We start from the raw sequence: 24882 nt of genomic DNA on the forward strand, positions 1-24882 counted from the left end.
TTTGCCATTAAATGAAAAATAATAACAATTAAGCAAAAGAAAAGTTGATTAATATATATTTTACAATGCTCTACTAATATAGCAAGTGAAATAAAGCTCGTAGAAGTACAGTCTTATATTTACAAAGGCATTAATTGCAGTTGCCTTACTGGAATTTTGCTCACAGCTTATTTCATGCATCCAATTGTCTATGTAATAGCGAAGCCGGTTGCTTGAGTAACGGTACTTCTTCTTCTTCTTAATTGGTACTAGACATTTTTAATTCTTAAAGCTGACATTCAGTAATAGTTAGAAGCCAGTTGTAGTGTGTTTTTGAGTGTCGAGTTATCAGTGTACTAATTTCAGTAAAATAAACTCCCGTACAACGATTGAGCAGCAGAAATTGGTCATAAACCATTTCAAAAATTTAAAATCACAGCAAAAAAAACTTTTCCTTTTTGTTACAAACTTCGTGGTGAACTTACTGCACCCTGTTAGAGGTATATTTACATAAAATGCAATAAAATTGATTGGTAATTGCCAGTTCACACATGGACTCTTTTGCCGACTAAGCGGTTTTTTGTAGGCGAGGGGACGACGAGGAAAAACGAAAGGACCGTGCCTCCTCTGCTCGGGTGGGCGGTTTGCTTTCTTCTTCGTAACAGTTGTGTTTTATAATGATACTTGTTCTCTGCATAGAGTGACACCAAAAGAGAATTTATCGAAAATGAGGGACAAAAGAGTCCCATGTAAACGCCAGCTATTGAATTACCCTATTGAAAAGGTACAACATCACTATTCGTAGCAAATTTTTGACAAGCTACTCGCAAATCAGCTGTTATAGCGCATTCAAAATCGTATGTAAATAATTCTTTAAAAAAAATACTTTTTAAATATATAATAATTTTGAAAAATAAAGAGTAATCATTTAGGAGCATGAATGACATAAAACGTTTAAAGGATCAACAACGCGATAAACATCCTGGTTTCGACGCATATTTAAATTGCATGACTAGAGCACTTTTCTCAGGTCTAGCTTCGTTTTGCCTGAGTAAGTTTAATTTCCTTCCAATGTATCAATTACATAATTTATAAATAAACTGTGATAACAAATATTTTTTCTTGCAATTCGTTCTTATTTAGCTTTTTCCGGTAGTTATTTTACACAAAAAGTTGTACGTACAAAAATTTACTACCCTATTCAATACAGCGTGCTAGTGTCGGCATTAGCGGCAATTGGTGTATCCTACATGACCACTACAACGCGCACTAAAGCTTGTCAAGCAGCTTGGATGGCAGCGGAAGATAAGCATTCTGTGCTGAAAGAAGACATTTATTAAAGGAGTATAAGTGAAATTTAAAAAAAAAGATATATAAATAATTTATAAAACATACGCTATTTATTAATTATATTTGAATATATTATTATAACAATGTGGTTTAGAAATTTTGCAACAGTTACGAAAAAAGGGACTTTTTTACTTCTTAAAACTTTTCCGTTGAGGTTCAATGTAGAAAAAAGTTTATTACGTGATTTTAGGGATCATGATATCTCAATTCGATTAAAATATGTGCAACACAAAGGTGTTAAAGGTATTCGCAACAGAAAAGGTGCTTACGAGTCGATTTCAAGAGATGAAAACGGTGAACAAGCTGCCATGACCAAAGATTTAGGAAACGATGGGAATAATGATGAATCTGTCAACTTGGATGATCGGTAAATAATACAACAGATTCATACCATTAATACACATATTTATATTTATCATTTATTATATTTTTCCTTTCATACAAATCTGCCTCGTTATATTTACTTGAACGTTTATAGAGCATATGAAGAATTGGTCAGCAACGTCATCAACATATCCCCCACATTTTTATCTCAAAATGTATTTATTATACAACCATACGTCAAATGGGGAAGTGAGCGAAACACCTTGAGTACTCCCGATGATCAGTTAGAAGAGGCAAATGCATTGATTTCTTCCTTGCCCAACTGGAACGTTGGTCATTCAATTAAGATACCTCTCGAAACTCTAAATCGAAAGGAGCTTTTTGGCAGCGGGAAAATTGAAGAACTTAAAAAACTTCTGCAGAAGCACAATACTAAACAGACTTTAACATGCTTATTTATAAGCAAAAGCACATTATCATTTGCTCAAAAACGTTTTCTGGAAGACACATTCAAGCTGCCGGTCTTTGATCGTTACATGGTTGTTATACAAATATTACGTTTGCATGCGACTAGTGCAGAAGCACGTCTTCAAGTAGCCATGGCTGAGATCCCCTATCTTTGGGCACAAATGAAGGATGCAAATCCATCGCAAACTCGAAAGCAGGGTTATTTGTTTACTGATACACAAAGACATATTTTAAAAACCCGTGAACGTAAGTTGAAACAGGAATTAGAGCGGATAAGAGATCACAGGTTTTTAAAATCTTCTTTAGTGTTAATAACTTTCAATCATGATCGCATTTATTTATAGGAAACTACTTCGTAATAAGCGCAAACAAAAAAACTACCCTGTGATTGCTGTGGTTGGATACACAAATGCCGGAAAAACTTCACTAATTAAGGCCCTTACCCATGAGCAAAGCATGCAACCACGTAATCAGCTATTTGCTACACTTGACGTGACAGCGCATGGAGGCTTTTTGCCGTGCAATCTCGAAGTTATCTATATGGATACGGTGGGTTTCATGTCCGATCTTCCCACTGGTTTAATTGAGTGCTTTGTGGCGACACTCGAAGATGCTATGCTGGCTGTGAGTATCCTTCACATAATTATCAGTAACCTTTGACAAAAAGTAGTAAATTGCACAAATATGTCTCCCTCCAAACAGGATATTATTTTACACGTACAGGATGAATCACATAGATGTAAAGAAGCACAGCGGCAGCATGTGCTAGCTACATTACAATCACTTAAAAATTCCGTTGCTGTAAATCAAGAAATACCTCCTATTATAAACGTCGCCAACAAAATCGATTTGACGTCTTCACACGGACATCCAAAGCCGTCCAAAGATATGTTTTATGTATCAGCAACTGAACGTACAGGTCTCAAAGAGTTGTCATTGGAAATAGAACGACAAATACTGACTGTGACGGGGCGGCGCAAAATAACGATGCGTGTGCAGAATGGTGGACCAGAGGTCGCGTGGCTGTACAAGAACACCGCTGTAACAAATGTGAAGGCCGATAATTCTAGTGCCGAACACTTGCTAATAACGGTGGTTATAGATGAATTGGCAATGCAGCAATTTAAAAGGGAGTTTTTATCAGCGAATTATTCATAGCGCAAACACATAATTTGAACAATAAATTGTGATAAACAAAAAGAAATATATTTTGATCTGTAATTCAAACCATACCACTTAATTGCTATTTCAATAAGGTATGTTACTTTCCCATTCATATATTTACATATATCAATATTTGCAAATATATTCATACACATGTAACTTTAAACTATTTTAATTTCAATGTATGGTAATATACAAATGTAGCACAATTATTTTTTTTTTATAAAAAATATATAAAAACAAATACCAAACGGATTACAATCAACTTAACTCGTGTATTACAAACCATCACAGTTTTTTGCGATGACAACCATGTCATCATCATTATTTACTATAAAATAACTAAAATAAAATAGGCAAACATTTTTTTAAAAAATATTATTGTGCCTTGCTAATAACTAAAGGAATTGATATTATTTCAATAATTAAATAACCAATGAGAAAACATTATATGGCTTGTTAAATGCTTATAATGCAAGTAGCAAAGTAGTAAGACTTGTGTGCATTTCGATATAACATCTTATTGCGATTTCCTATATTTTTACTTATTTATATAATGTACATAAATACGTACCAATCCAAAAATGAATAGCTATTACAAATACATACATATGTATATGCTTTTGCAGGCGTGATCAAAAAAGGGATTACCGAAAAATGATAGGAATGATTACGAATTATTTATTTTAAATATGCTTCTTTGTGCGTAATTATAAGTATTTCAAAAAATAGAAATTATTGGTGCCGCTGACCGTTCAATTTTCCTTTTCTGTTCAAGAAATTTTGAGTTATGTATATATTTAAATAAATGTGGCAACAAGATGATCGTTATGGGAGTAACATTTTTAAATTTGTGAATGCATAATAAATCAAGTCGTACCGATCGTTTTGAAATTTTGAACACTATTTCTAAACATAATTTTCGATGAAATTTTTTTCAAATTTGTTATTTTGTTCATTTTATAATATCAAATTAACCGATTTTTTCGCAAAAATGCGTTTTTTCCTTCAAAGTGTTCCTAAAAAGTAAAAAATTTCGAAATCGCATCAAAAATCATAGTTTCACACGAGTTATCCCTACTTCCCGCTTAACCAAAAAATTATACCGCGTGCACGAAAAACATTTGTTCAATGCACCTATGTAAAAAACTAAATAAACAAGTCGATGACTAAACGTAGTGTTGGCAAAACAAAAACTAATACTAAAAACACAATAGCTACGTGGCAATTCCGAACATGGGAAAGCAGTTGATTTTTGCTACGTTGTTTTAATAGTTATAATTTAGATGGCATAGAGTTCATTTGAACGCTTGCTACCCGGTAGTATTGTTTGAATGGCAACAGCTGACAATAGCGCAATAATTCAGCTTCCAGCGTCCGTAATGGTTTGCCAGGAGCATGCTGCAGTATTCCACTCTCTTTGTTCTTCTGTATATAGCCAGCTTGTTGAAATGAGTTTAGTGCAATGTTCAAATTATCTAGGGCTAGACAATAGGGATGCACATTGGTGACATGCTGTTGTTGCATAAGGTTTTCTATGCGCTTTTGCATGTGTATGAGAACATCTTTAGAACTGAATTCTTCAGATTTATTATTGGAATGTGCGGAGCAAGTATCAAGTGGAAACTATTGGAAATAACATAAAATTTATTGTTATTAGTATTTATTGTTTATAAAATATTATATAAATGTAAGTAAAGTTAAAGTATATTGCTTTTACCTCATTTACGGCCACAGCTAATTGGTAGTAGACGCAAAGAAAAGGTGCTAATGAAGAAAGTATAACTTTCATACATTCATTTTCATTAATAGAAATTTGACCGTTATGTGACGATATTTTTAGGATGCCATTTTTTGATAGTAGCAGAAGATTTCTATTGAATTCCTGAAACAATATTAAAGAATTGTTAGTATTAATATAGACTGCCTGTATTAATGTCATTAATTCAATGGCTCTCACCTCTATATCTCGATTTGACTCAATTATAAATTCGTGCTTAAAAATACCATCCAATAAAGTCACACGTTGCAGTAAGTTTTCTACTACTTCATCGTAGGTGCTAGAATAAGCTGTTGTTTCATCATTTCTACCTTTTTGTTGGTCTGCCTTCAATTGCAATGCTGCTAATATAAGATATGCCGGTCGCGCAAGCCAAAACATGCAGGGATTTATGTAAAGTTGCAGTGCCAATGTGGGCACTGCCACTGCCATGATCTGTGGCAAAAGCGCGTGTGCCTTCAGTCTTTTAGTATCGATCTCCTGTGCAAGTTGTGCAGCAGCGACTTCAGTGAATTGCAGTCGGGCATTTTGAAAATGCACGATATTCGAATGTATTTCTACGGTTTCAATTATCTCAAATTTAAGCCGGTTCATATCGGTGGCCACATGTGCACCCAATTCTTCGAAAATACACTTTAGCTCAGCAATGCCAAGTGCTAATTCGTCAATGTTAACCGAACGGTCCACATACAATTGACTAGCATAATATAAACACAGCAAGTTAAATGTACTAATAACGATGCCTCGCTGTTGTTGGTAAATTACCTGTGTTATTCATATGATGAGATATATAAATGTAAAATATGCAAAAATATACACTGTTAAAATCATACTTCAATATGTATTCTTACCTCATTGCCTAGTTTTTTAATTAAATCCAACTCTTTTCTGTCTAGTTTTTGCAAGTGCGCACCCACATTAGCACGTTGCATTCTATCTGCTCCTGTGTGACCAAAGAATTCGCGTACAGAAATTGGTGCCCCAAAATCTAGGTACATTCTTCCAAAACGTTCATCGATAATTTTAAGTGCTTTAAAAAATCCTTTTGTCGTTTCTTTAGGTTTTGGCACGCCAAGTAATTCATAAACAAACAATTGCTCTTCTAGTAAGCGTTCATAGGATACACTTACTGGCACAATGGTCACATCCGTCACTTCGCCCGTAAAGTAGGGCAATAGTGCCATTGATAGCAAACCTACCTTTGGAACGAGTGCCTTGAAATTGCGGCTGCGCGTGCCCTCTATAAAAAATTCAACTCCGATGTGATACACAGATATCAATGCATACATATACTCGCGAAAAATATCCCAGTAAAGCTCATCATTTGAGAATGAGCGACGCATAAAAAATGCACCGGTTTTTCGTAACATTGTCCCCATGCCGAACATTGCATGAAAATCTATAAATCAAACAAATTAAAATCTTCCAATTTAAACACACAATATACATGATTGTATATTGATTGTATTATATGTAATTAAGCAGCAACAACATCTCCACTCACCCATTCCTGCCGCTATACCAGGTATTTCAATATCATAGTAGAAACAAATATATGACATTAATACAAAATCCATGTAGCTCCGATGACTGGGCAAATAGCAAACGGGGTTTCGTCCTAATTGATCCCGAACTCTCCGAATACTGCGTGCATTAACGTAAATCCCTGATAGGATACGTTTTGATATAGCTGTTATAGCCATACCACACCATCGTATAATCGCTAAGTTACGCTCTAATCCAATTTCATCTATTATATCTTTCACCTGCTTTTCAATCTGCTTCACCGAGCAGTTATTTACTTGAGCATAATGTTCGATAATTTTGCGTACTTTCTCAGTGCGAAATACGTGTCGTTTCAAAGACTGCGGATTCAGATAGCGCTCGAATTCATTAGCCACTTGAGGTTTATACTCTTTCGTCATCACCAGCTCTTTACCTTTACCGACGATGTTCTCAAAATCATCCATGTAAGTAGCGCCACTCGATGCTGCCCTAGAAGTTAAGGGATCTGGAGATGATGGGGATATCCCCGTCATCTTTCGGGCTTGACAACTTGTAAGTCCCAGCTAAACGATCAATGGAAGATATACACGATTCTGCAAATGCACGTATTTTAGTGAAAAAGAAACATAAAAAAATCAACATAATATATTTAGCGAAATTTTAAATTGCAATAAATGTACATATCTAGTATTAATATTGTCGATTTGATGAACATACTTGCTTGTGAATTATATTGTTACACAGATATGACATTTCTATTGGCATGTAACACTAAATTAAATTGAAAATTTTCGAATCAAATACCCAGTACGCAAAACATATTATTATTATTTTTTTTTAATTTATTTCTATTTAGCAAAGTATAAAGCAACTTGCATGTGTTCGTATATTCTGTTGACAGTTTTGCACCCATAGTAATTTTATTGCTTGCTAATGTTCACTGCTATAAAATTTGTAATTGTGTATATGCAGAGATATTTCAATTGCTCTACGTTAACTGTAATAGCTTAACTGTTGCTAACATTGGTTCACATACCCATATACATATGTACATATGTATATAAATAATATCGACTCGATATTTGATTTTCTATTTATCCATTTATTTATAGATAGACATATACTACTATATGGAAATGTTAACTTTTGGATTCCTTCGCCAGTTTCTTTTATCGGAATAACGTTGTTTTAATGGTTCTAGTTCAATAAGCTCAAGTGATGTTCTAAAGTAAAAAGCGATTATGGTAAAGGTTCTAACCAAAGCTTCGAATTATTTTAATGTAGTATTAACCCAATAAGTTCAGTTTAATTTAGTTCAAATCGTAAATAAAATCAAAATGAAATGATCATGCAAAAGTTATGCACATAATTTTCAAATTATATGAGTGTATTTTAGACTTTACAAAAACTCAAAAATGTATTCTATATACATACATATTTGCATATAAGTTGGAAATTATATTAGACAGGAAATAGATATGTATGTATGTACTAAATCCACAGACCTTAAATATATTTGAACTAGTTCTTTGGAATTAATTAATTCAAAAGCAAAGGTTGTAAAACATAACTTACATTTAATTCATTAAACCAACGGTATCCGGTACTAACTATAAAAATACAAATGTACATACATATGTACTATGTATTAAACTGCTCTTCAAGTGCACTTGATATTACCGAAGCTCTTGCATTAACATTTTTTGATATCGTTTACAGCAATTAATAACCACAATGTAAAAGATACAAACATCACATGCTTTTTTTATCAACAATGAAAGTAGAATTTTTCTCTTTTGATGCTTGAAAGACATTGCAATGTAAAATATTGTCCTTATTGCCTAGCTACAAGGCATGTTGTATACATCTTAAAAGTAATATGTACATATATTTTACGCACAACTGGCATTATTATTTTGAGAATGTTATTAACGATTTTTCACCATTGCTTATACAATAGATTTTTTCTTTCCCCTAAATGTTATTTTGCAAGGAAAAACTGGATTTCTATTACGCATTAAAATTGAATAAATTGCCCACGCCAAGTAGTAAAGTTAGCAAACTATGGTACATAAACACCTTCACAAATGCAGCAAATATTTTTGTATAAGCAAATGTTCAGAACTTGAATCGAACCACTGTAATAAATTAATATTCCTACATACGTACAAAAACATATGTGTGTACCTGAATAGAGGAAATTTATGTATGTTTTTGTTATTCACTTTTTCGCTATTTGAAAAAAATTTGAACTGGAGAAGCCAGGATGCTCTTAACTGATCACGTTAGGAAAGGTTTGTCATGCACACCCACCAAATATGCAAAACCACATATACACGCTTATACATACATATGTATACTAACGTTTGCATGCAATTTAGTTGAATATTTCTGCATACCTTTACGTAAGTTTTTACACTTTAAGACGAAATTATTTGCTTAGCTTTTTTGGATGTTAAATATTTAGTTATAGCTTTAATGTGAATAATTAATAGAATGCAAAACTTGCTAGCATCGAATTCCGGTTACGCGTTTCGCGACAGAAATACAAACAATAGCAACAACACGAAAAAATATCAGGTGTAGCGAAATAACAGCAACAATAACAAATCGGAAAGAAATTTACGGCGAATTGAAAAGTGTTGCTTTTCTTAAATCCCTACAATTCACATATAAGTAAATAATTTGAAAATTTGAATAACAAGCAACTGCTTTCGATTATTCATAAATGCATACATATTTTTTGAAATTTTAAAATAGAATAGTTTTTATAATTTACTCTCTACATTCTACAAAATTGTTATCAAATCCATGGTAGCCTATACCATGATCAAATCGGACGATTTAAGACAACTGACAACACTGTATATTAATGCATTCCTAATCATCATTATCTTATAGTATCATTCATACTTATTGACCATAGTGAAACCAGGTGAAACCAGCCAATTAAGTTGAATGGAGCTTCACATAAAAAAGTGCCAACGCATTTTCACACACAGTTTTTTACCTGCCTGCAATATCTGTTAATGAATAGATGCATATACATAAGTTAATGAATAGATGCATAATTACGCTGTGGTTCGTTAAAAATTCAATTGATTAAGTTTCTCGCAAATTTGCATTTCATCTTTAATCACGACAACGATGAGTGTTCCAAAAAAGTCGACCCTCTCTACACTTATACAATTGTTGCATATTATTTTGGACAAAATTTTGGAATTTATACTTGGGTGGATTCTGGGTGTTAAGCGACATGTATCAGCACCACAAAATAAGGATTACGAAGAACTGCTATCGTCCAGCGCAGTGAAGCTTGCAGGCCTTATAAGGGAACGAAAATTACAATCTTATGATCTAGTTAAAGCTTATTATGAGAATTTACTTCTTGTAAATCGTGATATAAATGCTGTTGTTGACGGTCCATTTATAGAAGCAATTGAGGAAGCCAAGTTGATTGATGAACGTTTTAAAAATGGCGATATTACCGTCGAGGAGCTAAAAAAAAAACCATTTCTTGGAGTACCGTTTACTACAAAAGACAGCACTGAGGTAGAAGGCAAACTACATACACTCGGTTTGGTATCACGGCGAAATGAACGTGGTTCAAAGGATGCCGAATGTGTGCGGTTAATGAAAGAAGCTGGAGCTATATTTTTGGCAACTTCAAATGTACCAGAAGTTAATAAATGGATTGAGACCCGCAATATGTTGATCGGTCAAACTAAAAATCCATATGACTACAGACGCTCGGTTGGTGGTTCTTCGGGTGGGGAAGCTGCTTTAATCAGTGCTTGTTGTACCGCATTTGGATTGGGCACAGATATTGGTGGCAGCATTCGTATACCAGCATTCAACTGTGGAATATTCGGCCATAAACCCACCAAAGGTGTAGTCAATATGCGTGGATGTACATTTCGAAGTGGAGATGAAGAAAGCACAATGGTTGCCGCAGGACCAATGGCTCGGTATGCTGACGACTTACTTGAATTAATGAAAGTATTAACTGGTCAAAAAATGCTTAAGGAACTGCAATTAGAAGAATCAATAAATTTAAAAAGTTTGCAATATTTTTACGTACCATGTAATAACATGATACAATGTAATCCCATTGGAAACGACGAACAAAATCTCATGAAGAAAGTTTGCGAACATTTCACAAATTTATCAGGCTCCGATGTTAAATTAGCTACATTGCCGCATCTAGAAATGACCGGAAAAATGTGGCGATACTGGATGACACAAGAGCCAGCAAACTTCAACAAATTGCTGGGTAATGGAGAGACACTTAATCCGTTTATCGAATTATTCAAAAAACTATTTGGGCGGAGTGACTTTACAATGGCAGCGATCTATTCCTTATTAGATGCTTTATTGCCACCAGAAAATGAACATAAAATACGGGAGGCAACAAGGATCTGTAAAGAAGCACTAGATGACCTACTCAGGGATAATGGTGTATTATTCTTCCATAGCTCACCGCGCACCGCTCCATTCCATTATTATCCTTTAGTTAAATTCACCGATTTTAGTTACTTTAGTATATTTAACGTTTTACGTGTACCAGTAACTCAAGTACCAATGGGTTTGGATTCAAGAGGCATGCCTATGGGTATCCAAGTTGTGGCTTCAGAAATGAATGATCGATTATGCTTACATGTCGCCAAGGAGTTGGAGAGAAAATTTGGAGGCTGGGTGAAACCATACAAATAAATACAATATTTCTAAATGTTGTCCAAGTGTACTTTTTACTGTGTGACCACTGAAGTTAACTTCACTTTGAAACAAAGTAAATAAAATATATTCTTTTATAGGCTAAAATAACAACTGGATGATGGGGTTTATATTAAATTTAATGATTAAATAAAAATATTATATAATTAATAAATTCATATAATATAAAAACTTGTTTTATTTACTTCAATTATTGTATTGTTCTAGTTCTACTAATTAAGTTGGTAAAACATCTAATAATTAACACAAAAATAAATTAAAGAAATAGGAGCAAACTTTCAAATTACGATAAGAGAAGTCGACCAAGTCTATAATTAGAATTTAGGCTGTGTGCCAACAGGTAAATTTTGTGTCTTATTCCGAGTCTGAAATTTTGCCAAATGAAATTCAAAAAACATTATTGTCAAGAACTATCTCTTACATACATATGTATCTATTTAATATAATCAGAAAAAACAAAGGAATCAAATATTTTACTATTATATCCTAAAATTTTAAACTTTCAACCGGTTTGCACATAACCTTAGTGCTAAAATAGAAAATGAATAAACATAAATAAAAAATTAACAAACAGCTGCTTTCCTATCGGCTTTATACTGAAGACCTATAAGCCAAAACAACAGGAATAATACAATATATTTTCAATATTGATTTTCAAACCTAAAAACATAATTATAAGTGACATAAATGTATTATGTTGCGCACCAATCAAAATGTAGCGTCTCAATTATTGAAGCAGTTTGTTACGAGGCAAAGAAATTATGCGACGAAGTCACAACAGAGTAAAAAGGCGCAAATCCAACTTCCACCAGATAACTCTAATGGCCTAGATGTTCCTGTGGAGGAAACCATAAACGCCCACTTTTTAAAACGGGAAATAGGTTAGTGTTTACAACACAAACGGTGCTAATTTTCAGAACTTAATGATACTATTTTTTTAGGCTCTACCCATCGTAAATGGAGTAGCATACTTATCAAGTATCCGGAATTGAAAACTATAAAAAGGCAAGATGCCGTAAATACGGTAAAGGTTTTAAAAATGATGAATTTTGATGTAGAAACCATACTCCAAAAGCCGGTTGTGTTACATCAAAATGCCCTTACATTGGAGAATCGCTACGAAGTTCTTCATGAATGTGGTTTTCAACCCATTACTCTTATATTGCTATCAAAATTTGTAACAGTTATTAACAAAACTGTCTCAATGTTGAAATCATATGGTTATATACCCTTTGAAGTGAATGTTTTGCAGAACTTGTGTAATTCTTTTAGTAACGTAGAATTATCTGTGAAAACATTTACAGAACTGAACGAGGGTATGCATATAAAACATATGCGGGAATGCATACTAAATGCTTACCTTCGACAAGTTTTGGACATGAACGATAATGATATAAAAAAGTTATGGCAAGTGTATTACCGCGTTCGGCATCGTAGTTTCAAGTCGGTTCAATCAGTAGTAAAGGTGCTACTCGAAGATCTACAATTTCCAAAAGAGCGTATAATAAAGAATGCTTTCTTACTTCACGGTGATGCCGACAACATGAGTAGAATAATTACCGAAATAAAACGAATAGACGGTCAAGATATGCGTGAAATTGTATACCGACGCCCAAAGATTTTGATGTCTTCCTGTGATGGATTATTAAAAACACTTGAAAATGTTAAAGTCTTCGGCATACATGAATCGGCAATAACGAAATGTTTGGAAATTCTAACACTTGGACCTGATACCGTACTGGAGCGCTTGAAAGATTTGAATACAATTGATGAATTCAAAGTTTTGGGCACCAATCCACGAGTGCTGCGTCTTGTACATTACCAAAACAAAGCTCGCTTACGTTTGGAATACTTGAATCAACTAAAAGTGCGTTGCGCTTCGCTACACATTCTTTCTGGAGGATCGGAGAAATTCGCTAAGTTTGTATATTATCTTTACAATTCTTTAAAATTAAATTAAAACAACTTTTTTTAAGGTTTGCACGTGAAGGTGTAGATCGCACAAAAGGCCGAGATGTTGTAGTTTACTTGGCAAATATAATGAAGGAAGACGAAAATTATATACGCGCATTACTTTCCAGACATCCCAATTGGTGCCATATTCCTGTATTGCAAGTTAAGCAATGTTACGATTTTTTGCGTTCAAAGAAATTTCCAATATTGGCAATATGTAATAATATACATCTACTTTTGTACCCCATGTAAGCCATTTATACAAAATAGTGTTTCTAATGTTCATTAATGATATAACTTTAATACTGTTTAGACAACGAATTGAAGAAAAACTTAACGAACTTCATGAACCAGAATGTCTTGAGGGATTACACTTGCCAGTGGATAACATTTATGATTTGGATAACAATCAAATGCTCACACTTATCCTTTATTTAATCGAATGCGAATTTCATTTTACCGGAGATGGCATTTGGACGGAACAGCAAACACAGCCTGTAGAAAATTTTAATAACTTACTTCCTGATTTTCCAGAGAGTTTAAATAAAATTTACAAATATGGAATTAAGCCCAGCCGAGCAAACCAATTAGCCAATAAGCCCATAGAACTGAGATAACCATGGCACAAAACTGATACGACAAGTTTACTAATATATCAATTTGATAGAAATCATTGCAATTTCCTAAATTTTTCTGAATATATGAGAATATCATGAAATTATTTAAATAAATCGAATTATATGAATATGTATACACACATATCCCGAAGGTTGGAAAGTTAGTAAAAATCCGTACCAAAGAGCCATTGAACTTAATTCATATTTTCTTCATATTGACCTCGATGTCAAAATTGCGTCGAATTGTGCCACATCTCTGAATCTTTGCGATCTAGAATTTTCTTTTCTCAGGAAAAAAAAATTCCAGTAAGAAAAAATTTTGAGAAACTTAACGCTACCACAGCAAAAAGTAGTTCAATAAACTACCCACATCCCATAAAATGTTTGCTGTGGTACCGTTAATACATAGGTACCAAATTTATGGATGATGAAAAATTAATCGCCAGAACTATGGACTTCTGTCAAGCAAATAAATCTCTCGCTATAAAAATAGTGAATATTTTGTATTTTTAAACGGCATGATCTTTCCATAGGCATTCCTCCTGTTATATGCAAATCATTTTTGCTACAATTTTTAGAATGAAACATTCATAGCTTTATTTCTCTTCATCTTCATGTTTAACAGTTATGGCTGAATGTTTGATCGAACAATTTTTAAGTTTTTCTAAAATTTCCTTGTAAGCTGGAGAAATAGGTTTTTGTACTACCTCCTTATATGTGTATTCCGAGTCTTCGTTGAGCTGCAGAAAAAAAAAATGTGTTAATATTAATGTTTACAAAATATAATACATAATTACATTTAAACTGTACGACATATCTGAATCGAATCCACGCATATCGCCGCACACAACAAACGGAATAAGTTTGTGATTTACACTCGAGTTTGTTTCATCTACTATTACTTGTACGTTATCAACCATTGGGTTTATCATTTGTGGAATATAACCGTCTGGGCAACGATAATTTTGACACACTACAAACGCTTCAATACTAGAATTTCTTGAGCTAGCTGGTTTGGCTATGGATACTTTCTCAAAGAAAATACGTAGTTGCGAATATAGCAAATTTGTGTCTTTACCGCGAAAAATCTTGGCAATGAAATTTCCACCTGTCATCAACACGTGTGTGGTAATACTAAGTGCAGCTAATAGCAACTGACTCTGGATGTATTCGTCGATATCGTGAAGACCGGTAACATCAGGTGCTCCATCACATATAACTAATTGAGCCTTTTGTGATTCACCGCCGAAATGATCAATTATGGCCTGCGCCGTACTTAATTTAGTTATATCGCCTTGGATCTGTGTAACACCAGGCAAGGGTGCCATAGCTTGTAAATCCACGGCTATGATTTTTACCTCCTCGTTGTCAGTACGATTCTCGTAGAGACGTTTTGAAAGTACTTGGGTCCAACTGCCCGGCGCAGCACATAAGTCAACGGCTCGTGTTACATCTTATGAAGAAATATATGTAACTAATATTTGTAGAGAAACAAATACAAACCTTTCAATATGTGAAATTTTTCATCGATCTGTAGCAATTTAAATGCGCTTCTAGCACGCCATCCCTCTTCTTTCGCTAAACGATAATATATATCTCTTTTATCTTTTGAGGTCTTTCCCATTGTATATTATAAAACAAACTTCCTAAGGTAATAGATATTGTAAAAATTATATTAAAAAGTTCTGCAAATCGATTTAAAACAGATAACAAGGATGATAGATGTATTGTAATTCCATCATTCTTGTAAGGCAGAATTTTTAAACTCTTGTAACATGTTGCTATAGAGTATAATAGTTTTGTTCACCTAACAGTTGTGTTTATCAACAATATATATTTATATATTTATTTATATATATATATATAATTGCTTAGATTCCGATTCTCTGGTTGACGTTATACATCTTAAGGCATTTCCCTGGCTATGATTCTTGCAATTTGGAAGAGCGTTCGGTTTTACTCGAATTTAGGGCTTCCTTACTAGTTCATTTTTGCTTTAGCATTTCTATCATTCTTGATCTCAGACAATGTCGTAGTTTTGACGTTCTCTGCAATTATACTCAACTAAACATTAAAAACGAACGAAACTATTAAAAACGTCAAAATATTTGTAACTTGAGTTGTCAAAATCAACCAGCACGTGTAGTTACGCGGTATATGTTAGCACTTAGTTTACTTTGCTTTTTGTGGAAAATATAAATAAGAACTAAAGATGTCTCTAATGCGGATAAGGTAGACTATGGAAGAAGGTTTTATTATTTATGTTAACATTTTTATTTCCATTATTTAGGAAACCGAAAACCCGTAAGGGAAAGCAAATATTGTTGAGCCGCGAACCGCAGCTTATAGAGCCAACACGTACTATGCTTTTCATTGATGGTCGCAAATGCGGCGGAGATATAAAATCTTGCATGAAGGATCTTCAGCAGCTACGTAAGCCTCTCGTAAAAATTTTAAATCGTAAAAACGATATTACTCCCTTCGATGATCCATCCTCTTTGGAATTGTGAGTTCCTTTTTTTGCAATTACTATACTTGTACTAACATATTTACCATAGTTTGACAATGAAAAATGACTGTGCGCTATTTGCATTCGGCTCGACATCAAAAAAGAGGCCAAATAATTTAATTCTTGGACGTCTTTTCGAAAACGAAATATTGGATATGATTGAATTGGGCATAAAGCATTACACTTCAATGCCTGAATTTAAAACAGAAAAAATCGGTACAAATGTAAAACCATGCCTCATTTTCAATGGGCCACGTTGGAATCAGACTGAAGAATTACGCCGTCTTAGAAACTTGTTAATAGATACATTCCATAAAGATAAAGTAGACGCTATTCGTCTGCAGGGAGTTGAACATGTAGTCAGTTTCACATGTACAGAAGATTTAACCATCTTGATGAGATCTTATAAAATAATGTTAAAAAAATCGGGTCAAAAGACACCTCGTATTGAACTTGTAGAAATTGGCCCTTCCGCCGACTTTTCAATTCGTCGAACAAAAATCGCTTCGGAAGATCTTTACAAACAGGCCAGGAAACAACCAAAACAGTTGCAACCGAAAAAGAAGAAGAACGTGACATATGATGAATTGGGAAATACACATGGACGTGTCCATTTAGGAAAACAAAATGTAACGAAGATACAAACGCGTCGTGTAAAGGGATTGAAGAAAACGCCAGAGGAAAAGCGCGAGAGCAGGCAGAAAAAGAAAGAACTGATAAAAGCAGCTGCCAAAGAACTACTGAAAAATGCAGAATAGTAAAAATATGTCTATTTATTATAGTAGATTTTAATTTTAATAAAATAGTTTTAAAGTTGTAATATTAAAATTGCTTATCAATGAATTCCACTAACGATGTTACGTATACGTCTGCTCTTCGATTCATAAAGAGCTGTTTCTAATACTTGTATCATATGGACTAAACTACTCAAATCGGTTTGCACCAACAGATCCTTGCGATTTCGTCTTTCATCCGAATGTATCGCCTGATCTCCATCTTCGAGAAGGTCTCTGTTTTCATTTTTCGGTTCGGTGTGTAAATATAACTTCATTGTTACTCGTATACTACTTTGCCGTAAGAGGCTTCGTGTAGCTAAACGCACCTCCAAACGCCATTCAATATTAACCAAACGATACGCTCGAATATTAGCAGTTTTGATGGACCCCTCAATAAAATGTCGTTTGCTGCTTACAAATTGTGACAACACTTGCATGACGTCATTACTATAGCCTTCCTCCTGTTGCAAACATTGCAGGTCGGACTCACTAGCATTCCCTTTAGTGGCATTAATGAGTAAGGCAATTAGTGCCTCAACTGCTTTTTGTACCACACCTGTATCTGTAGAATATTTTTCAGCAAGATACTGATAACGTTGAGTATTCGGACCAAAAGACAAGTACTCAAATGCTGCTTTGCATAGCTCCACAACATCCTCTGAACCACGATGGCGTAATAGTTCTAAATGCCTCCTTTGATCTGTTTTTAAGTTTAATAACATTTTAGTTTAAATTTTTCCAAAACGCAGTACAAGATTATATTTCCACTATTTTACCAAAAACAACCAAACTACAAATGTTGTTTACAAGTCATTGTAATCCATTCAAAACACAGCTGTTAACTTCGCCGTATTAACCCTTGCATACTAGTGTAAGAAAAATACCGATCATCTTCTAGACTCAATCATATAACAAGTAATTTTTTTTTAATCCCATTATCTATACAATAATCTTTACGATTAATCAAAACTGAGATAATATCTTATAAATTCTTTAAAAAAATTTGATTTAAAACTTTTTGTGCAGATATGTGAACCTCCTTTAAATATAACATATTTATTTACTCTCTTAAGTGCCGATGGGGCCCGTTTAGAAGAGTGCTATAGGTTGTTTACCTATATTACCAATTGACAGCTGTTCTGTTGACAATTGAGAACTATATAAATTTTTTCTGTTGTATTGTAAATGAAAAAGTTCTTGTTTAATAATAAATATCACGGATAAATTATCTCTGATAAATATAACAGTGGTTCCATAAACAAATTATGGATTTCGACAGCCCAGATGTTGAGAAAGATTTCCCTGGTTTATATGCTTCTGAAAGTGGGGATGGAAAATCCAAAAAGAGTAAAGAAGATAGTGATTGTAAGTGTATATGCACTTTTTAAATAAATAAAAATAATTAAATAACTTTTCTGCAGATAGTGAGGGTGAACACGATAAAGTAAGTAAAAAAGATCTACTAATTGGTAGGCGTAAAGATAAAAAGGAAAAGGGCAAGGACCGGGGATATGCAGCTTTAGAAGGTGAAAGCTCTCCAGAAGAGGAGTTGGATACGAAGTAAGTTAATGTCCTTCAAGTAAATTCTTATCATAATGACATTGAATATTTAATTAGAAGTCCTTCGAAGTCAAAAAAGTTGAAAACGTTTAAATTCACTTCGTCCAAAAGCAAGGAGAAACGAGAAAAGTCGCGTGATAAAGATAAATCAGAGAGGGAGTCCCGGGAGGAAGAAAAGCCAAAGGAAAAAGAGAAGACTGAAAAAGAAAAGGAACTCAAAAAAAGAGATAAAGAACGTAAGGAAAAAGAAAGGAAAGAGAAAACCAAGGATAAGGATAAAGAAAAGGAAAAAAAGGACAAGAAAGTTAAGCAGACCAGCAATGCTTCTGAAGAATTGTTTGAATTGGGCGATGTTCAGCCTGTTTTTGGTGTATCAATTAGTCTAGCCACTGAACGGAGTCGCTGCCATGATGGTGTTAATTTACCTCTTGTTGTGCGCGATTGTATTGATTACCTTCAGGAGCACGCATTGAAGAATGATCAAATATACAAGGTAGAACCATTGAAGACACGCGTACAACACTTTAAAAGACTGTATAATAACAGAGAACGGCAAACAGATACAGATGAACTCGATATAGCAACAGCATGTGCTTTATTGAAGTTATTTTTACGGTAATAAAAGGCGAATATGTCAAAATTAGAATTATTATAATATGCTCATTCTTCTAGAGAACTGCCAGAACCGGTTTTGACCACAGACTTAATATCTAATTTTGAGGATGCAGCATCAATTAACTCCCAGAATAAACAAGATGAGCTTAAAAAATTACTTGAACTACTACCCAGTTGCAACAGAACTCTACTCACTTGGATAATACTACATTTTGATTCGGTAATTAAACATGGCAAGCACAATAAATTAACGATTGAATCATTGGCGATGCTATTAAGTCCCCCTATGCAGATGTCACATCGTTTATTAGTTGCATTTTTATCTCACACTGGAATTTTGTTTACAAATGTATCCCTTATCAAGTAAGTAAATCAGATATGAGTATTCTTTAGCAAATTGATGATAAGATAATCTATGTGTAACATAATAAAGTGATCAGTTAGAATTCCTCGCCTCAAATAATGTTGCCAAGACGGAAGCCTAATGGCTTTAATAGATTTTTTAAATTGTTTATTAAGTAAGAAGTGCGAAGGACAATATGTTTTGCTATATCAAATAATTTTTTTTACAGATACGTACCACCAATAACACCATCTAGCCCAAAGCTTCCAGAAACTGCGGAAGATATTCAAATAGAGCTACGGAAGCAAGAAAGCTTGCTTACACAGATTCATGCCGAAATGAATGCTGGATTTATTTCCAAAAAACGAGAAGAACAGTTGTGGGAAGTGCAGCGAATTATCACACAGCTTAAGCGTAAGTTACGTAGTTTTGAGAAGCGACAGGAGAAGTCAATGGAGGAATCACAAACAGTCCCAACAAATGTATTACAAAATACCAGTGATGCCACTGATTCCAGCACCATAGTCCAACGGGGGCAAAATATGTTCAAGGAAGTCGATAATAGCTTGGTGAACCAAAACATGAACAGTAGCCACACAGAAGAACAAGTTTCGAATGTTGCTAATATTGAATCGCCTGAAATAACAAAGGCAAAATCTTCCATAACGCTTACTGTCAAAACACCAGTTATGCAGGAAGAATCAGAAAAGGTTCCAGAACCGGAAGAATCATCGATCAATGTAGATGATTCACATCCTGATGGGATTTACATTGATGAAGAATTGTCGTTCTTAATGGTGCCTAAAACTCATCCTGATTATTCTCAACTGATTCGTCTGCAACTAGAAAATCGTGAATTACTTCTTTGGAAGGAACAATTGCAAGCTCGTATAACTGCTGAGCGTGCTGAAGTCTTGCGACTTAAGCAGCAATATCAGCAGCAGATTGCTGCAGCAGGCGCCAGTAAGAGTGATATTCCTAGTACAGCTTCTGCCATTTCAGACGATGTTGCTGGAGGTGATGATGGTTATGAAAAAATAATAGAGCACTATGTACGAGAAAATGCCCTGTTGGAACAAAAAAAAGAAATACTTGCAAGAGAACTGTTTGATGAAAAGCGCGAATGCATTACTATGCAGGTTGAGTTGGAACTGCAAAACTTTTAAACAAACGATCCAATAAGTAGATTTACATACATACAAACACAGATGTTAAATTTTTATTATACATCTAAATTACGCACGTATCATTGTTACAAAATGTTTACTTTATTTATCTGTAGCAATTTTATCCCACAGCCATACAGTATATCCTTTGAATTTGTGATTGCTTTTGATTTTCTTTAACCTATATACATACATACTATATAGAACATAACAAATATACAATTCACAAACTAATTAAAATTGCAAAACTATATTGTATTTATCTATATACCATAAGAGCACTATTGAGATTATAAATATGATGTTACAAATACAATAAAATTAATCGAATATTTAAAAAAATATTTCAATTATTTAATACATATAGAGAAAAAACGTTATCTTTGCTTGAACTGAAACTATAATACCTTTCACAAATGCAAAAGAATCTGTTCAAGAACTTGATTTTGATCAGTGCGCTTATACCCTTTCCTTGGACAATAATTCATGCTAAATTTCCTGAAGATACCTACATACATATGTATTTAGACCTTAGAGAACAGTCTAATTAAAATTAATGCGTCTAATTAGTGAACTGTCAAAGTCTGATATTTCGAATTATTAAATTTTAATCCAGAGAATTGCGTATATGTACATACATAGGTATTTCCAATTTTAAATCATTAGTTAATTATATATTTGTAATATTAAAATGCCGCCAACTTCAAGGGCTCTGAATGTAAATAAGTATATAGGAAATATGGAAACGTCAAAAGTTTATCTAGTACATAGTTCTTGATTGCGCAGTCGCCGGCTTCTCTGCTGCGTATGTCAAATGTACCTTTCGTATACTCATATCGTGTACAACATGCTGTTGTTGTTGTTATTGGGGCTTAGTCGACTTCGCCGCTTTCATACTTGCAAATTTATTTTAGAAGGCAGAAAAGTTTCCACCAACGTGAGTGTTTGTGCATAATCAGCAGCCAGCGAAGCAGGAAAAGATTGTTACGGAAGTCTTTAACTTTATTACACAAATCGAAATGTTGAAGCAAGTAACCAAACAATTGGCCATCCAATCCGTGAGGGGGTTTGCCACCACAAAGCAAGTGAGTACCAATTTATTTAATGCAAAATATATAAGACCAGAGAAAGATAGGCAACGGTTGAATTGTCAAGTACTCGCTGTTTACGTAATCGACAAACGTAATATGTACATACATATGTATGCATATTTATTTGACTTATTGCACTTTAACTACACTTGTTTTATAATTTAGTCGTGAAATATGCACACACCTACATACATACAAATGTAGGAATCTAATATATTGTAGTATTAAAATAACTGAATTTATTTTATAGAACAACTTCAAGGTCACCGTATGCGGCGCCTCAGGTGGCATCGGCCAGCCACTTTCGCTGTTGTTGAAGAACAATCCTTTGGTCTCCAATTTGGCCCTGTATGATATTGTACATACACCTGGAGTGGCTGCCGATTTGTCACACATTGACACTCAAAGCACGACTGAAGGCCACATGGGCGCAGATCAGTTGGGCAAAGCGTTAAAAAGTAAGTTTTTTACAGAGTAGGGTTAATCCGAGCCCATTTTTATACTTTTTTTTAATGATACAGTTATTTTTAAAAACCAATGCTACATTATAGTATGACATTTGATGAATATTCTGTTAAATTTTCAAAGAGAAATGTTAAAAAATACGACAATGGCAACAACATTTCTTGAGCCTCTTGGATAGAAGTTGAATTGCGGTGAATCTCATAGTCAATCTGAAATCAAAAATTCAAAATTATGTCGTTAGATAATCGATCTTAAATTTTCACTTTGTGACAAACCCGGATCTGTTGTGAAAAAACTGGTTACATTTTTTTTATTATATTCTGAAAAATGTGTAGAAATTTGGAAAAAAAAATCTCCAGTGTTACCTCGTAAATGATGTATAAAAATAGTGTTTCAAAAGGATCGGTGCAGTAATTTCGAAGTTAAGAGGGGCACTGACTTTGAAAATGTTTGTTGTGGAGTAACAAGAAACGAAAATATGTATAATATTCTTTATTGAGGTTAGTTCATCGACAGCATTTAACAATTAGTATATACACTTTTCAATTAAAATAGTCTGAGCAGTTAGCTAAAAAATAAAAATATAAAAACATTTTTCTAATCTAAGAAGGTATGATTAACAATGGTTGCAAAAGTTCAAACGGATTTTCGTATATGAATATGGACACTTATGTTTATGCATACATACATATACGAACTTTGATAAGATAGGTAAAATGTAAAAAAAAAATACTGCAGTATCTCAGTATCATGTGCTATCGTTTTCCATAGCAGCAGTGTGTGCATATGGAAATATGTTTATAATGTACAAACTTACATCAATATTATAGGTACACTTATTTTGAACAAGGATATGCATTAAAAAGCTATATAGCAGAAACTATATTAACTTTCATTTACTCCATGTATTTTCCTTTAAAGATGCTGATGTTGTCGTTATACCTGCTGGTGTTCCACGCAAGCCAGGCATGACACGTGATGATCTTTTCAATGTTAACGCCGGTATCATCCGCGATATTGCCAACGAAATTTCCAAAAGCTGCCCAAAGGCACTAGTGGCCATCATCACCAACCCTGTTAATACCTGCGTTCCAATCGCTGCTGAGATTCTGAAAAAGGTAAGATATATACATATATATGTATGTAAAATATCGCATATACATACATATGTATGTATAAATTTTATCAAACATATTTTATATATTCAATAAAGAAAGAAATAATAGCAATTTATTTTCTCATTTCATATTATACACAACCATTTATAAGCAAAAGTTGTTATGCAATGAAAAAGTAATCCATACTAATACGAGTTATAAAATTTCAGGCCGGCGTATATGATCCTAAACGTTTATTTGGCGTATCTACTTTGGATGTAGTGCGTGCACGCGCCTTTATCGGTGCCGCTTTGGGTGTTAACCCACAGCAGGTAGATATTCCAGTTATCGGTGGACATTCCGGTGTTACCATTCTTCCCATCATCTCACAATGCCAACCCGCTTTTAAGGGAGATCAGGCAACCATTGAGAAATTGACTGTACGCATTCAGGAGGCCGGTACTGAAGTCGTAAAAGCCAAAGCTGGCGCCGGTTCGGCAACACTTTCCATGGCATACGCTGGTGCGCGTTTCGCCGGCTCCCTGCTGAAAGGCTTGAATGGCGAGAAGGGCGTTGTAGAGTGCTCGTACGTGCAATCTGATATTACTGAAGCGACATTCTTTTCCACTCCATTGATATTGGGAAAGAATGGTCTGCAAGAGAATTTGGGTCTACCCAAATTGAATGATTTCGAAAAGAAGTTGTTGGCAGCTGCATTGCCTGAGCTGAAGAAGAACATCCAAAAGGGTATTGAATTCGCCAATGCTTAAGCGAAATCCCTCCTCAGCACTTAGTTTTTCGGACACATGAATATTCTGCCACATCCATCATCTCCGAAATAAAATTGATGGCATGAACATATTCGATGTATTATGTAACATTTTAATAAAAAAAACTTAAGTTCAATGGTCTCTACAAAATATCTAAAAATAAATAAAAAAACGATTGGTAGTACAAAGAAAATATTTAAATAGAAATATAATTAATATCTAATAGACATGGTAATATTTGATAATATGGGAAATTACAATAGCTTCCTTTTTTCTCACAGTTGTTATGTTAATAGCTTAAATTTTAATTAGCTACGGTCGCAATCCGTTGTCAAAAAATACCCATATAAACGATGAACGATCAAAATCAAGTCTTTGTATGGAAAATTTCTTAGTTTGACAAAATAACGAACAAATTGTTTAGATCGGACTACTATAGCATATTGCTACCATACAAACTTATCGATCAAAAACAAGTTTTTTTATGGAAAACTTTTTATTTTGTGAAGGGTACTGAAGCAATCGAAGTTAACATGTTTTCTGTTTTTCCTAACGGATGACATAATGCTGTTATAATTTAAACCAAATACAAGCAAATAAAATATGTCTGGGATA

At 33.9% G+C, this 24882-nt stretch overlaps 10 protein-coding genes across 16 annotated transcripts; 7 read left to right on the plus strand and 3 right to left on the minus strand.

Annotated features, from left to right (window-relative positions):
- The first annotated feature begins 179 nt into the window (after window positions 1-179).
- LOC126751107 (transmembrane protein 141) lies at window positions 180-1436 on the plus strand. Of its 3 annotated transcripts, none has more exons than XM_050461068.1 (3): window positions 180-836; window positions 899-1030; window positions 1123-1436. In XM_050461068.1, the coding sequence occupies exons 2-3, from the start codon at window positions 916-918 to the stop codon at window positions 1317-1319; spliced, it is 312 nt and encodes a 103-aa protein (XP_050317025.1). In that variant the 5' UTR covers window positions 180-836; window positions 899-915; the 3' UTR covers window positions 1320-1436. The 3 variants fall into 3 exon arrangements, with proteins under 3 accessions (XP_050317025.1, XP_050317027.1, XP_050317024.1); XM_050461070.1 differs by having other exon boundaries at window positions 181-836; window positions 912-1030; XM_050461067.1 differs by having other exon boundaries at window positions 184-1030.
- Window positions 1405-3356, plus strand: LOC126751100 (putative GTP-binding protein 6). The gene is made up of 4 exons (XM_050461061.1): window positions 1405-1696; window positions 1808-2407; window positions 2466-2745; window positions 2824-3356. Exons 1-4 carry the CDS (start codon window positions 1413-1415, stop codon window positions 3277-3279), a joined length of 1620 nt encoding a protein of 539 aa, XP_050317018.1. The 5' UTR covers window positions 1405-1412; the 3' UTR covers window positions 3280-3356.
- Window positions 3306-9128, minus strand: LOC126751098 (dihydroxyacetone phosphate acyltransferase). 5 transcript variants are annotated; one of them, XM_050461055.1, is made up of 6 exons: window positions 8971-9128; window positions 6570-7164; window positions 5917-6464; window positions 5246-5830; window positions 5006-5170; window positions 3306-4911 (listed from the first exon to the last, which is right to left on the minus strand). In XM_050461055.1, exons 2-6 carry the CDS (start codon window positions 7102-7104, stop codon window positions 4561-4563), a joined length of 2184 nt encoding a protein of 727 aa, XP_050317012.1. In that variant the 5' UTR covers window positions 7105-7164; window positions 8971-9128; the 3' UTR covers window positions 3306-4560. The 5 variants fall into 5 exon arrangements, with proteins under 5 accessions (XP_050317012.1, XP_050317015.1, XP_050317014.1 ...); XM_050461058.1 differs by having other exon boundaries at window positions 8936-9128; XM_050461057.1 differs by lacking the exon at window positions 8971-9128 and adding an exon at window positions 8759-8912.
- Window positions 9129-9466: 338 nt separating this feature from the next.
- Window positions 9467-11476, plus strand: LOC126751101 (fatty-acid amide hydrolase 2). Its single transcript, XM_050461062.1, has one exon. It carries the CDS (start codon window positions 9719-9721, stop codon window positions 11282-11284), a length of 1566 nt encoding a protein of 521 aa, XP_050317019.1. The 5' UTR covers window positions 9467-9718; the 3' UTR covers window positions 11285-11476.
- A 385-nt stretch (window positions 11477-11861) lies between these two features.
- LOC126751099 (transcription termination factor 5, mitochondrial) lies at window positions 11862-14019 on the plus strand. The gene is made up of 4 exons (XM_050461060.1): window positions 11862-12186; window positions 12247-13225; window positions 13282-13506; window positions 13572-14019. Exons 1-4 carry the CDS (start codon window positions 12000-12002, stop codon window positions 13873-13875), a joined length of 1695 nt encoding a protein of 564 aa, XP_050317017.1. The 5' UTR covers window positions 11862-11999; the 3' UTR covers window positions 13876-14019.
- A 427-nt stretch (window positions 14020-14446) lies between these two features.
- Window positions 14447-15621, minus strand: LOC126751104 (putative tRNA (cytidine(32)/guanosine(34)-2'-O)-methyltransferase 1). Its single transcript, XM_050461065.1, has 3 exons — window positions 15379-15621; window positions 14673-15328; window positions 14447-14615 (listed from the first exon to the last, which is right to left on the minus strand). Exons 1-3 carry the CDS (start codon window positions 15497-15499, stop codon window positions 14472-14474), a joined length of 921 nt encoding a protein of 306 aa, XP_050317022.1. The 5' UTR covers window positions 15500-15621; the 3' UTR covers window positions 14447-14471.
- A 356-nt stretch (window positions 15622-15977) lies between these two features.
- LOC126751103 (ribosome production factor 2 homolog) lies at window positions 15978-17212 on the plus strand. The gene is made up of 3 exons (XM_050461064.1): window positions 15978-16107; window positions 16166-16381; window positions 16434-17212. Exons 1-3 carry the CDS (start codon window positions 16088-16090, stop codon window positions 17140-17142), a joined length of 945 nt encoding a protein of 314 aa, XP_050317021.1. The 5' UTR covers window positions 15978-16087; the 3' UTR covers window positions 17143-17212.
- On the minus strand, window positions 17140-17978 carry LOC126751106 (COMM domain-containing protein 2). The gene has a single exon (XM_050461066.1). The coding sequence runs from the start codon at window positions 17880-17882 to the stop codon at window positions 17220-17222; it is 663 nt and encodes a 220-aa protein (XP_050317023.1). The 5' UTR covers window positions 17883-17978; the 3' UTR covers window positions 17140-17219.
- Window positions 17979-18288: 310 nt separating this feature from the next.
- On the plus strand, window positions 18289-21154 carry LOC126767914 (ralA-binding protein 1). The gene is made up of 5 exons (XM_050485678.1): window positions 18289-18525; window positions 18582-18720; window positions 18778-19335; window positions 19393-19698; window positions 19908-21154. Exons 1-5 carry the CDS (start codon window positions 18426-18428, stop codon window positions 20842-20844), a joined length of 2040 nt encoding a protein of 679 aa, XP_050341635.1. The 5' UTR covers window positions 18289-18425; the 3' UTR covers window positions 20845-21154.
- Window positions 21155-21723: 569 nt separating this feature from the next.
- On the plus strand, window positions 21724-24460 carry LOC126767915 (malate dehydrogenase, mitochondrial). Its single transcript, XM_050485694.1, has 4 exons — window positions 21724-21929; window positions 22186-22393; window positions 23322-23518; window positions 23728-24460. The coding sequence occupies exons 1-4, from the start codon at window positions 21864-21866 to the stop codon at window positions 24265-24267; spliced, it is 1011 nt and encodes a 336-aa protein (XP_050341651.1). The 5' UTR covers window positions 21724-21863; the 3' UTR covers window positions 24268-24460.
- The last annotated feature ends 422 nt before the right edge of the window (window positions 24461-24882 follow it).

Source organism: Bactrocera neohumeralis, chromosome 2 (assembly GCF_024586455.1).
Source record: "Bactrocera neohumeralis isolate Rockhampton chromosome 2, APGP_CSIRO_Bneo_wtdbg2-racon-allhic-juicebox.fasta_v2, whole genome shotgun sequence".
Taxonomy (NCBI): Eukaryota; Metazoa; Arthropoda; class Insecta; order Diptera; family Tephritidae; genus Bactrocera; species Bactrocera neohumeralis.